The 13,662-nt window shown below is 33.9% G+C and overlaps 3 protein-coding genes across 3 annotated transcripts; 2 read left to right on the top strand and 1 right to left on the bottom strand.

Annotated features, from left to right (window-relative positions):
• Positions 1-1,281: 1,281 nt before the first annotated feature.
• Positions 1,282-2,463, bottom strand: LOC115984738. Its single transcript, XM_031107750.1, has 2 exons — positions 1,929-2,463; positions 1,282-1,799 (listed from the first exon to the last, which is right to left on the bottom strand). Exons 1-2 carry the CDS (start codon positions 2,461-2,463, stop codon positions 1,282-1,284), a joined length of 1,053 nt encoding a protein of 350 aa, XP_030963610.1.
• A 7,050-nt stretch (positions 2,464-9,513) lies between these two features.
• Positions 9,514-10,610, top strand: LOC115983721 (F-box/LRR-repeat protein At3g03360-like). The gene has a single exon (XM_031106480.1). It carries the CDS (start codon positions 9,676-9,678, stop codon positions 10,408-10,410), a length of 735 nt encoding a protein of 244 aa, XP_030962340.1. The 5' UTR covers positions 9,514-9,675; the 3' UTR covers positions 10,411-10,610.
• On the top strand, positions 10,498-13,308 carry LOC115984736. The gene is made up of 3 exons (XM_031107749.1): positions 10,498-10,803; positions 11,443-11,625; positions 12,775-13,308. Exons 1-3 carry the CDS (start codon positions 10,498-10,500, stop codon positions 13,087-13,089), a joined length of 804 nt encoding a protein of 267 aa, XP_030963609.1. The 3' UTR covers positions 13,090-13,308.
• The last annotated feature ends 354 nt before the right edge of the window (positions 13,309-13,662 follow it).

The following is a 13,662-nucleotide window of genomic DNA, read 5'->3' as shown; positions in this document are numbered from 1 at the left end:
GTTAAGGTTAAGTTTGATTTTGAAATAGATATTGACTTTGAAGGTGAAGACGAGGAGGAGGATCTTTTTAAGGCCTGTGAAAACATTGTGAGAGAACTTTTTGAGAGTCTGCATCAAGTCAAGAAACTTGTAATTGGCAAATGGTGTCTCATGGTTAGTTTTTCTTGATAACCTTTATCATGTTTTTCTTGATTGCTAATGTTGATTTCCATTTGCAGAGATATGAATGTATCAAGAATGTATCTTTTTATTGTTGGTAGTCTCATTGCTTAAAATATAGAATAATGCATAGCATCTCGTGCTTTTTTTTTTTTTTTTTTTTTTTTTTTTTGAGAGTGCGAGTTATTGTACAATTTTGAATTTGCTTTAAATAATTCATATTAGCTAATTTATATTAATACCAAAATGAAAAATAATTTTGTGATCTATAAGAGTATTGGAAAATTTTCGTACTCACTATTGTGAGCTGTGCTTAGCCGACCCTTAAAATTTGAGGTATCATGGTGGGTTGTTGTTGTGAGTTGGGTTTTTCTGCTGAGCATCTTGAATTTAATACAAGTCGTCGTCAATCAATAATTAAAGGAAATAATAGTATTGGTCCAGTTTAGTTTCATGATGAGGTGTGGGGCACTTACTTTAGTGCCGAATAGTGATTTATCAAGATAATTTGTCAACTCTAAATCAAGGTTCCCAAAAGGCCTCTTTTATTTCATTGTCTGCGTATAGGATATATTGGCATTTATGTAAGTTAGTGTTCTGTAAATCACGCTAGCTAAATTGTTCTCTGGCGATTTATATTACAATTGTTCGTGTCATTTATTCTAATTTTCACTTTACCTTATTGTGTTCTGCCCTTTGCTTTGCTGGACCTAGGTTCTATCAATACTGTCAGTGAAATATCGGCTTCTCCATTGTTTAAGTGCAAATGTCTTACGATGAAAACAAGAATGAAAAGAGGGGATCTTGCTGGCATTGCAAGCCTGCTTCAAAGTTCGCCTTATGTGGAGACATTGGTTATAGACATCATATCCAGCTACATAGAGTCAGATGCAGAGTTTTTTTTTTTTTTTTTTTTAGAAAACCTTCATCTGAATTAATAAACTGAAATCAGCCAAAATCAGCTAAAAGTACATCATTGACTTGTGGTGGAACATTCTCCATCCACACAGAGAAACCAACAATATGTCTCGCATATTTTGCTAAAGAATGAGCTACTGATTTGCCCGATTTGCATGTGTGTGAAAAAGAAATACAAGTGCAGGAATGTAAATAATGCTGAATCTAGGAAATTAAATGGCCAAAAGAAGAGAAAGATTCTTCCTCCTTTCTTAAGGCAAAGATGACCACCTCTGAGTCTCCCTTGACAATAAAAGAGGGTAGGTTGAGGTCCATTGCTAAGGTGACAGCTCGGACTGCTGCTAATGCTTCCACTTCATCTGATGAGGATGGGAGCTGAATGTTTTCTGCCAAGGAGGCAATGACCATCCCATGCGAATCACGTACAACCACTCTTATTCCAACCTCGCCCTTATCCTTAAAAATAGCTCCATCAAAGTTGATCTTCAATAAAGGTGAAGGAGGAGGCTCCCACTTGGGTGGTTGCCTTTGTGGCCGAGGCAAAGGAGTAGAAATAGCTGGTTGAGCTTGAGTGAAATCTTGGAGCATCTGTTTGGTTGAAGGGAAAACTTGAGAGAGCGGATAAAGCTTGTTACTTGTTCGGAGCTGGTTACACCTAGACCAGATCGTCCACACCAAAACTGCGAACAGTTTAGGATTCCTACCATTCTCCAACACGAAACCTGCTAACTCATAGAAGTTTGTAAACTTTTTTGACCTGCAAAATAGCCATAAAGTGTTAGCTTCCCAAATGGCCGAAAGATTAGCACAATCTCATAGCGCATGGACACCATCTTTTGCTTTCAAATTACAGTGGCAGTAAATGTCTTCGGTTAAGACTTTCCTACGAACCAGATTAGTCTTAACTGGTAAAGCTTCCTTACACACCCTCCATAGGAAGTTTTTAACTTTGTTCGGCACCGAAAGCCCCCATATCCGACGCCAAACACTTGGAGAATCTGCCTTAGCTTGAAGAGAAGGCCGTGAACCAGCTTTTTCTTTAACAAGGAACCTATAACCCAACTTCACCGTATACACTCCATTGGAAACATGGGGCCATATGAGTTTGTCTTCAACATTTGTAGGGCTAAGTGGGATTTTTAGTATCAAGTCAACTTCCAAAGGAGCAAAGAAACCAGCCACAACATCCCTATCCCAACTTCTACTCATTGGGTTGAATAGGCAGTTTACTGTAGCTTCATGTAAATCATCAATGACTGGAGATAAGACCCTCGGGTGCTCTAAGCTAGGCAGCCAAGGGTAGTCGCAAATCTTGATAGATTCTCCCAGATGCAGAGTTAGTGGTGTGTTTTTCACTTTTTCTTGGTCTGATTTCCTGAATGTCATATCAATGGAACTTTAATGCAGAATTAATACTAATCATTACTCAACCTTCTCATAGAAGATACATCTTTCTTTTAACAACAAAGAAGTCAGTAATAGACTTTTGGAAATTTGTTTGTTTGAATAAGAGGTTATTTATTGCCAAAGTTACTATCTAGAATTTTGGCCCCCAGCAACAAGAAGCCAATTTCACATTAATTTTAATTCTATTTAGTTTTTAAGTGTTAGGGGAAATTCTGTAAGTTTCTGGTGTTTGGACATTGTGTATTCTAAGGGTCCGTTTGGATACAACTTATTTTTGCTGAAACTAAAAATTGCAAACTGAAAACACTGTAACAAAATAATTTTTAAATGTGTGAATAGTGCTGTGGGATCCATGAACAGTACGTGAATAGTGCACTTTGTCTCCTGCACAGTAAATTCATGTGATGTTACAGTTCATGCGCTGCGAAAAAAAAGAAAAAAAAAAAAAAAGAAGCTGAAAACGTGAATGTGGATCCGCGCAAACGCTCACTAATTGTCCATAAAGTCTTATTTTGGTTTTATTGTTGTTTAGTGATTTAGTTTGGGCTTTGTAGAAAAAGTTCGTAATGTTCCACTAGCAATAGGTATTGGTCATTATTTGTGCAGGAGTTTCTTCTTTATCTTTAAATTTGTTTTCAGCAACTTGAAACCTGGCATTCATACATTGATTAGGACTTAGCTTAGGTTCATTGCTCCTGTGCACTGGACCTGTCAAGATCATGACATGTGGCCAAAACTGCATTCATCCTATTATTCATTTTCTCATTAGAAACCCTTATAATCCTTATTTCTTACTATTTTCCAGCTTTTTTCCTCCCAAAACCTAATCTTAAATCCTCAAAATCCAAGATGTCCAAAGCTGACTTAGGAATTCCAAATCTGATTTCTTAAAATCCAAGATGTCCAAAACTGACTCAAGAATTCCAAATCTGATTTGGCTTTGTTCTCTTCTCCTACATCAACTCCATTATAATATGACAAAATATCATAATTTAAAACTAAACTTCAAAATGGGCTAATGTAACTTTTATATTGCAGTAGTATCTAGAAAGAAGTTATGATGAAGTGACACATGGGAAATCAAAGTGATCTATTTCAAGAGTTTTCTATGACACCTCAAGACTGTCGAGATCTTTGGTTTTGGAGAATTTTTCCACACAAATGAAGTATTCATTTTAGTGGTCCAATTTCTACTTAAGAATGCAAAGGTACTAGAGAAGATGGTTATCACTGAACCACGGGTTATCTATATACTACTATTTAAGGGGCTTTCCCTGTTTGGATTCCACATTTTTCATGCCTAAAATACCCTCATCATACCCACTTACAAGTTTTCAACTACCAGGGATAGATATGTAAATTAAAACTCCTATGTTTAAGTAGAGACAAAACTAAAGGACAATTCCGTAAAAATGCAATTCTAACTCCCCTAAAACATGGCCTAAAAAATAGGACAAGTTTCCTGTTAATTGTCAAATTATTTTACCCACTTATAAATTAAATTGTAAAAATAAAAATTATATATATATATATATATATATATAATAAAAACACAGTTTTTTTTTTCCCTAAAAAAAAACCTCATCGCACGCGCGAAGCGTGTGTGATGAGGCTAGTGTGAAATTAAACTTGTAATATGCAATGTGAATTTCTACAAGTGACTCAAAAGTTGTTAAACTTAAGGTTAGTCATCTGTTTCATGCTGATACCAGACAGTGGAATAGACCGTTGATTCAGTCACTGTTCCATGCTTCCACAAGGGATGATATCCTGCGGATTAAGCTAGGGGATGCACGAACACGGGATAAGCTTCAATGGATTGAGACAAAGAGTCGAACTTTCTCGGTCAAATCCGCATACCATGTTGCACTTCGTCTTTCCAATGCAACCATTGGGGAGCATTCTCTTGCTAACCAGGATAAGGGCTTATGGAACAAGGTTTGGTCCCTTAATACTCCCCCGAAAGTTCGGAACTTCATTTGGTGTGCTTGCTCTGATATCTTGCCTACTAGGGTCAATCTTCGGCGGCGGAAAGTACAAGTTGATCCCAAATGTGCCTTCTGTGGTCAACAGGATGAAACAACATGCCATGTCCTGTGGGAGTGTCCGTTTGCTCGGTGCACTTGGTCCCACGTCCGAGGCAAAATTCAGAAGTCCAACTCCGTAGCTTCATGTTTTCACCAACTGACTAGGCAGATGATGGGTAGACTTCCAAAGAAAGAGCTGGAAGCGTGGGCTATGATTTCTTGGTCCCTGTGGAATGCTCGCAATAAGGTCCACTTTGAGCAAGTTCGGCCTCACCCTGCTGGGATCCACCGTGGAGCGATTGCTTTCCTTGAGGAGTATCAACGGCACATGGCAGCTCTCCGTCCTGTGTAGTTGTAATTGTTGCTTTGGATCTTTTCATGTTTTGTTTGTTCTTTTTTCTTTTTCTGAGCCCAGTAGCTATCATAGCCTCTGCGTAGGCTTTTTGCTTCTGACACTCTTCTTACTAAGTAGTTTTGTACTTTTTTTGATTATTTAATAAAATTTTATCGCCTTTGGTCAAAAAAAAAAAAAAAAAGTTGTTAAACTTCCCTAGATTCTCTCCTCATGCAGCGGTTATGTTCCCATATGAGTAAAATCATTTTTAGTTGTTTAATCCTCTTAAATGATCAAATTCTCATAATACATTGTAGTTATGCAGATTAGTTTGGTTCAATGAACTAAAATCTTGCTATAAATTGCTTTAGCTTCCGATTTCATGTACTTATGTTTGCGTTGTGATGTTAAACTTGCTTTAGGATATATTCATGCTTAATATCAATGGTTATGTTGCTTATAAATTTTTTGATTTGATTTTAATCACTTTGCTCTTTCATACTTTTAATATCACCGTCAGAGATTTCCAATATCTTATGGTTCATTTTTACTACAAAATGCATATAAATTGACACCACAGTAGATGTCATTAGTATCACATTAACATCATAATAATAAAAAAGTTTTATTTTTTATATATAACACACACATGTTTACAAGTTGAGATATAAGTTTGTAGGGCTTATATGCAGTAAAATTTTGCAATAGTACTCCTAGTATTTTTCATAAGATTTATATAAAATGTAATAGCCTCCCAAAAAAAAAAAAAAAAAAAACTTTTCTTTTCCTTTCTTTCAGTCTCATTTATATACCCTTTTACAATAATAGATTGGAATTTTTGATAAATTAATATTTGGGGTGGGGGATATGAATCTTCCATGTCTCTATTGGAACATCAAGTGGTAACAACTAGTTGAGTTATAAGACTAGAATTAGGTTTAGAACTTTAGGGATAGATATTATCCATATGTTATCTTTAGACTTATCTATATTTTATTTAAAACAGAGTACATTTGACTTTGGTTAACATCATGAAATTTGGAACATAAGCTTCACAATTTTACATATCCTTATTTTAAGTTAAGTATAAATTATATTTTGTACTAGCCTCTAAGCACGCGCATTGTGTGTGTGTAGAGGCTCTCTTTTTTTGGGTAAAGATTAATAATTTGCATTTATTATAATTTGGAAATATATTTTTTATTTTTCAAACAAATAAAAAGGATAAATTTTACAGATAACTATAATTTCTTTTTTTGAATGTGTGTTTGAAAGTGGTATAGTGATATGGAGAAAAGTTTGGGTAGGAAAAATAAGATGAACGTGAGGGGAAAGAAGACTAAATTTTAGGAGTTCTCTTAGTTTTTTATTTATATTTATATTAAATTGGGGTTGTTTTACTTTTATTGGATGAAAAAGGAATAAAAAAAGGCTAAATTTTAGGGAATAAAAAGAAGAATGTGAAGGGAAAAAAATCCTAAATTTTAGGCGTCCTCTTTTTAAATTCAAAATGAAATTTGTGATTTTACATTTATGACCCTATTTCTAAGAAAATTTACTCTTCATTAATGAGGCTATTTTTAAATTACATAAAAGTCAAGTCCAAAGAGAGAAATTCTCTTATAAATAATATAGATAGTTCAATATTCCATTAGAATCTTGGCAAATCTTCAAATGATAAATGGATTGTTTTGCATATACAAAACACAATCATAAAAAATACATATTAATAATTATCATAATAATTAAATTTTGTTAAATTTTCTTATTCATTACTGTCATTACATGGATTATTGATTAATTAATTTATTTTATTGAGATAAATTAATTATTACGCACTAAGCTTTTAGTTACATCCCTTGCTTAAAAGAAGGTTACTTTTGTGTGTTGGTCTCTTTAAAAAAATTAAAAAAAAAAAAAAAAACTAAAAAAATAAAGAAGAAGGTGACTTGGTTAGTTGGTTGTCTAAGGTGAGTTTGGTTTAGCTTTTTAAAACTGAACTTTTTGAAAAAATGATGGTTTTAAAAAGTGCAGTATGAAATTGAGATTTTTGAAAAAATAGAATTTTTGGTAAAATCGGTAAATTTATTTATTTGTTTTGAAAAAGATGAGTTTTTGGTTAGTATTTATTAAAATTGTGATTTGAGGAGTAAGTTACCAAAAAAGATAATATATTTATAACAAAATTATTTCATATTATGGTGAAGGTTTCACCGTAATAATAATAAAAATTTATTGTTATAATAGTTTATGTCTCAGTTATTATGGTTCTACCTTAATAAATTCTTATTTTTTAGATTAAAATTTTCTAATCGTTAATTTTACACTTTAAACTATAAAATTCTTAATGTAAATGGAAATTTATTTTCATAAAAATAATAATAATAATTCACACTAAAGTCTTAAAAATACTTACCTAGAACATTTTTTATTTGTAAGTTTAAAAAGACCAAAAACGAGAATCTCAGCATTTGTCACCCACTAATGCATGGATGGAGTAGTTTTGTCTTTGTATAGAGTGCCTATGGCTTAACTCCTACGCTTAGCAAATTAAAAATGATAAAAAGCTCAGTTGCTTGAGTGCTTCACAGATCACAGAGTCACATATTCTTTGGAGCATCTTTCTTAGCGCAGAAATAGAAGGTCTGCACCTCCCTCCCTCCCTCCCTCACCCTTTGACATCATAGTGGCACACCAAACGCATAAATTTGCACGACCTTACTTTTTGGCCCTAGGGTCCATTTTGTTAGAGGAGTGAAAAAGTTGGAAGATAGAAAATGGTGGAATAATAGAAAATATTTTAATTTTTCTTATTTTTATTTGGTTGAAAGTGGAAAGTTAGAGGGATAGAAAAAATAAGTTTGTATAAATTTACTTATATATACTTGTTAAAAATTGATGCCCAATTAAAACAGAGATTTGGGGTTTAATCACCGTTTACACCAAAAATCAATTGGTGTCTTGGTTTGATAATAAAGATCTATCATCAAGGGACAAGAGCAGACACCATATGTTAAAACTCTCAAAAAAAAAAAAAAAACACAAAAGTGACAAACAAGCAAAAAATAATAATAATCATCATCATCATCATCATCATCACCCAAATTTATTAAAAATAAAAATCATGTCAAGAAAAAAATCCCGTCTTGTTAAAAAAAAAAAAAAAAAGAAGAAAAACAAAGCAAATCAATGTCATGTCCATGCCCAAAAAATAGAAAAAAAGAAAAAGAGGCAACGTATCCCAGGAAAGCAAAAGAGAAAAAAAAGGAGAAAAAATAAAAGAAGAGCCAACTGTGCCTAAGAAAGCAAAAGCTTAAATAAAATAAATAAATAAATAAAAAAAGCAATTGGGGGCATTTTTGTTAATCAAGTAACATTGTGTTTGGAAAGGCTGGAGGAGAGAGAAAGAGAAGAGAAATGAGAAGAAATATAGTCATTTCCTCTGTTTGGATACCATGGAAAAAATAAAAGAGAACAAACCATTTCCAATGGGCCCACATATTTGCAATCCACCCAAAGTGGGTAGATTTGAAGGGTTCGTTTCATTGAAGGGATGAAAAAATAAGAGGATAGAACATGTTGGGAGGATGAAAAAGTGGGAGGATAGAAAAAATTTTAATTTCCCTCATTTTTGTTTGGTTGGAAGTGAAAAAGTAGAGAGATGGAAAAAATGAGTTTGTATAAATTTACTCATATACCATTATTAAAAAAAGATGCCCAATTAAAATAGAGATTTGAGATTCAATTCCCGCCTACACCAAAAACTGATTGGTACCTTGATATGATGATAAAAAATTATCATTATGAGGCTGGAGCAGACTCCATAGATTAAAACTATTTAAAAAAAAAAGTGACAAACAAACAAAAAAAACAAAATAATCACCCAAATTTATTAAAAAATAAAAATCATGTCAAGAGAAAAAATTTGCGTCTAGTTAAATAAAAAAAACATAAAAAAGAAGAAGAAGAAAAATAAAGCAAATCACTGTCATGCCATCCCCCCCCCCCCCCCCCACAAACAAAAAAGAAAAGAAAGAAAGAAAAGAAAAAGGAAGAGGTAGCATGTTGCTGAAAAAAAAAAAAAAAGGAAGAGCCAACTTTGTCCACAGGAAAGCAAAAGCTTAAAAAAAAAAAAAAATTTGGGGCATTTTTGTCAATCAAGTAACAGTGTGTTTGGAAAAGCTGGAGGAGAGAGAAAGAAAAGAGAAATGACAAGAAACCATTTCCACTAGGCTCACATATTTGCAATCCGCCTGAATTGGACAGATTTGAAGGGAGATAATGGTTATAAAAAAATGGACCCACATAAATAATATAATATGACATAAAGTTACATATTTACCTATAACTTTTATGCATCTTTTATATTTATGTGGGTATAAAAGTAAAAAAAAAAAAAAACATATATTTTCCTTTCATTTCCTTTTCTTATTGCAAGCCAAACAAAAGAAAAAGAAATACATTTTTTTCTTTTCTTTTTTCCTTTTGAGTTCTCTCCCTATTTCCAAACATACACAAGATAATTGATTTCCTTTCTTTTCTTTCTCATTTCCTCATTTGTAACCAAACAAACCATAAATCACACTCTTCCCTCATTTTGGTGGGCCAAGAAGAAAACACTTGATCCCCCCCGGCGCGACCAAACGCATTTCAGAAAGCTTTCAAAAAGCTGAACCAACGGGCACTCATTCAAGTTTCGCACCCAATAAATTGACCTTAGATGGCCAATTGTAACTGGGCCTAATCTGCATCCCTAATTAATTGCTTGTCTATTACAAAGAAGAATAGAAGGTAAAGAATCTCACATCACTATTCACTTCTGGTTTGAGAATGGAGGAGGCAGAAAGCTCTGCTTCTATCCACAGCTTCTACGACCGATACTATTCCACTAATAATTCTGAAGAAGATGAAGAAGAAAATGATGATCATCGAACCAAAAGCCGCAAACACGCACCAATCTTAGAAGAAGGTGAAGATCGAATCAGCACCTTACCTGACTCCGCCCTCCTCAGCATCCTCTCCTTCTTGCCCACCCAAGAAGCTATCAAAACAGGCGTTTTATCCAAAAGATGGGCCTATCTTTGGACCTCCGTTCCCTCTCTCAGTTTCGTGCTCGAAGACCCTCACTCCAATGGATATTACAACAAACGCTTCGACGGTTTCACTAAAGTGATGGATCGCATGGACGATTTCATCAGTGCCGTAGATCACACCCTGCTTTTACACAGGGCTCCCAAACTCAGAGACTTCTCAGTTCGATTCAACTACGAGAAAGACCTAAAGGCTCACCTCGATCTTTGGGTTCGTTTCGCCACAACTGCCAAAGTAAACCAACTTAGTCTACATTTATCACCTCCTTTTGATCTCGATCTTCGCGGATACCAATTGCCTCAGCATCTCTACGCCAATGAGTTTGTTTCTGAATTCAATTTTAATTTCTGCAAAATTTTCCCTAATGGGTTACTACATTGGAGTTCACTCAAGCACTTGTGTATTGGGCAATCGGCCTTGTGTGATGATGTGATAAGGAAAGTGTTAATGGGTAGTCCTAGACTTGAATCCTAGGAATTGCATGATTGTTGGGAGTTTCATCGGTTGGATATAGTGTCCGAGAGTTTGAGAAAATTGGTGATAGATAGCTATGTGATATATATGTTGGACGGTAATGTCCGTGAGTTGGAATTGGAAATTGTGGCTCCAAAGATCCATTCTTTGGAAATTCTGGGGAATTTTGAAAAGATTAAGTGTCGGATAAAGGATGTGTCGGCATTGGTTGAGGCTAAACTCGATTTTGACATGCGGAAGTGTCATTATTGGGAGGATGAAGGTTATAAGGAGTATTATGAGGAGTATTATGAGGAGGAGGAAGGTTATAAGGAGTACCAAGACATTGTGAGAGACATTCTTGAGAGTGTGCATCATGTCAAGAAACTCACTGTTGGCAATTGGTGTCTCATGGTTAGTTTTCCTTAATAACTCTCTTTGTTTCGTTTGTTTTTCTTGATTGCTAATGTTGATTTCTATTTGCAGAGATTATGGTTGTATCTTTTGTTGTTGGTAGTGTCGTTGCTTGGCTATATAAATTAAATAATGCACAGCATCTATTGCATCTTTAGTGACAAGTTATTGTACTATTTGATTTTGCTTTAAATATTTTATATTAATACCGAAAGGAAAAATCACCACACTCTCTATTGTGAGTTGGACTTGGAGGCTAAGGCTGTTGTTGTGAGTTAGGCTTTTTCTCTGGAGCATCTTGATTTTAATCCAAGTTGTAATCAATCAAAAATTAAAGGACCTGATATTACTGGTCCAATTTCATGGGTTCAACTTCTGAGTTAGAGACACCTACTTTTAGTTTCATGATAAGATGTGGAGCACCTGTTTTAGTGCCAAATTATGATTCATCATGATAATCTGTCAGCTCTAAATCAAGGTCTTGGTGCATAAAGTATATATTGACATTTATGTAACTTAGCTTTCTGTAACATATATTAGATAATTTGTTCTGCTTATGTATTTTACAATTGACCATGTTATTTGTTCTTAGATTCACTTCAGCTTATTGTGTTTTACATCTTGCTTTGATGGACCTAGATTGTATCTATAATGTCAGTGGAACATATGCCTTCTCCATTATCAAAGTGCCAATGTTTAACAATTGTAACAAGCATGGAAAAATGGAGCCTTCCTGGCATTGGCATCCTACTTCGAAGTTCGCCTTACGTGGAGACATTGAATATTGACTTCCCATCCTCCCTCCCCCATACGCCGTTAGAGGTATGTTTTTCTTGGACCAGTTTCCCGAATGTCATATCAAAGGAACTTTTTTTTTTTTTTTTAAGAAACATATCAAAGGGACTTTATATATAATTTAGTTCAATGTGTCTATCTATTCATGGGGTCAAAATGATCCAGTGAGTTCTTGACGTAAAGAGCAATGTTGATTGTTGACTTTTTGAACTTTGAAGTGGTTGTTTTGTGGACTATTAACCTTCTCATTGATAAAAGTCATTCATGGCCAAAGTTTTTATCCAGGAGTTCAGGCATAGACAACGAGAAGACTTTTTCACTTAAATTTAATTTAATTTATTTTTAAGTGTCAAGAGGCAATAAGCTTCAAGTTTCTGGACATTGGCTATCTAATGGTCTATTGAGCCTTATTTTGGATTTATTTGAGTTTAGTGATTTGGGTTGGGGTTCGTAGTAAAAATCCATGTTCCACTAGGAAGAGGTATTGGATAGCTTGCTTTCTATTCAAGAATTATTATTATTATTATTATTATTATTCTTTTTCTCCATAAGTGGTGAAACATTGTTTGAAGTTTCATAGGAGGTGTGATGCTTAGAAGTTTCTTCTTTATCTTTAAATTTTTTCAGCAACTTGAAACCTAGCATTCATACATTGATTAGGACTTGGCTGGGTCCATTGCTCTTGTGCATTGGACCCATCAAGCTTATGACATGTGGCCAAAAGTGAACTGGTATCATAATCCTTACGGTCCAGTGCATAGGAGTATTGGACCCAATCTTTACACATTGATGTATCAACCTTTAAACCCAAAATCCAAAATCACCTATCCATCAAAATAGCCTCAATTACCCCCATGAAAAGGCTAAATGCTATGCACGAGTTACTTTTCATAGCAACCCAAGTTTCAGCTATTCCCCTTTGTTGGCTCTGCAAATCCTACTATTCCTTTTCTCATTAGAAACCCTAATAATCCTTTTTTCTTACTTTTTCTAGCCTTTTTCCTTCCAAAACCTAATTATTAATCCTTAAAATCCTAGATGTCCAAAGCTGATTCAAGAATTCCAAATTTGATTTGGCTTTGTTCCCTTCTCTTATGTCTAATCCATTATAACATGACAAGATATCATAATTTAAAAGTGAACTTCAAAATGGGCTAATGTATTTTTATTTTGCAGTTTCTAGTAAGTAGATATGATGAAGTGGACCATTGGAAATCAAAGGAGATCTATTTCAAGTTTTTGCTACGATGCCTCAAGTCTATCAAGATCAAGTTTTTTCATTTTGAAGGAAACTACACAAAGGAATTCATTTTCTTGGTACAATTTTTACTTAAGAAAGCAAAGGTGTTGAAGAAGATGGTTATCATTGACGCACTGCCTACGCAAAATCCAACACCTGATATTCTACTTAAATTTCTAAGTGTGGCTCAAAAGTTGTTAAGCTTCCCTAGATCCTCTCCTCATGCAATAGTTATGTTCCCATATCCGTAAAATTATTTTAAGTTGTTTGATCCTCTTAAACGATCAAATCCGCATAAATACGTAGTAGTTATATAGATTAGTCTGGTTCAATGAACTAAAATCTTGCTATGAGTTTGCATTAAGTTCCGATTTCATATACTTAAGTTTTCTTAGTGATGTTAAGTTTTCCTTTGGATATATTCATGGTTAATGTCAATGGTTATGTTGCTTGTAAAGTTTTTGATTTGATTTTAATCACTTTGATGTTTCAAACTTTCAATAACATTGTTTGATATACTTAATTTGATACTCTATAAAATTGAATGATGCTAGAAATATTAGTACAATTTTATTACATAAGTCTTAGAAATGCTACACTTTTAACATGCTACCACAAGTTTTTGTGTTTTACTATAAAAAAAATTAATGTGGTAAGAATATAATTGGTGGCACTTGAACTAGTTTTATTTTTCAAATTGGTGACACGTCAATTTGCAAGAGTTATATGGTAAAATTTGAAGTATCTATAACATTGTTCAAGTGAATTAGCCAAATTAAATAAAAACGAAATAAAATATATAAAAAAGAACTTAATTGATGTAA

Source organism: Quercus lobata, chromosome 4 (assembly GCF_001633185.2).
Source record: "Quercus lobata isolate SW786 chromosome 4, ValleyOak3.0 Primary Assembly, whole genome shotgun sequence".
Classification (NCBI taxonomy): domain Eukaryota; kingdom Viridiplantae; phylum Streptophyta; class Magnoliopsida; order Fagales; family Fagaceae; genus Quercus; species Quercus lobata.
Note: the sequence above shows the minus strand (reverse complement) of the source record. Positions and strands in the feature narration are given on the sequence as shown.

Excerpts from the sequence above, each read along its gene's own strand:
- LOC115984738 (XM_031107750.1), bottom strand. The coding sequence starts at position 2,463 with ATGACATTCAGGAAATCAGACCAAGAAAAAGTGAAAAACACACCACTA. Across the intron at positions 1,800-1,928 it reads CGAAGACATTTACTGCCACT|GTTTCGTGTTGGAGAATGGT; the intron begins GTAATTTGAAAG and ends ATGAGTTAGCAG.
- LOC115983721 (XM_031106480.1), top strand. The coding sequence starts at position 9,676 with ATGGAGGAGGCAGAAAGCTCTGCTTCTATCCACAGCTTCTACGACCGA.
- LOC115984736 (XM_031107749.1), top strand. The coding sequence starts at position 10,498 with ATGTTGGACGGTAATGTCCGTGAGTTGGAATTGGAAATTGTGGCTCCA. Across the intron at positions 10,804-11,442 it reads TTGGCAATTGGTGTCTCATG|ATTGTATCTATAATGTCAGT; the intron begins GTTAGTTTTCCT and ends TGATGGACCTAG. Across the intron at positions 11,626-12,774 it reads TCCCCCATACGCCGTTAGAG|TTTCTAGTAAGTAGATATGA; the intron begins GTATGTTTTTCT and ends TTTATTTTGCAG.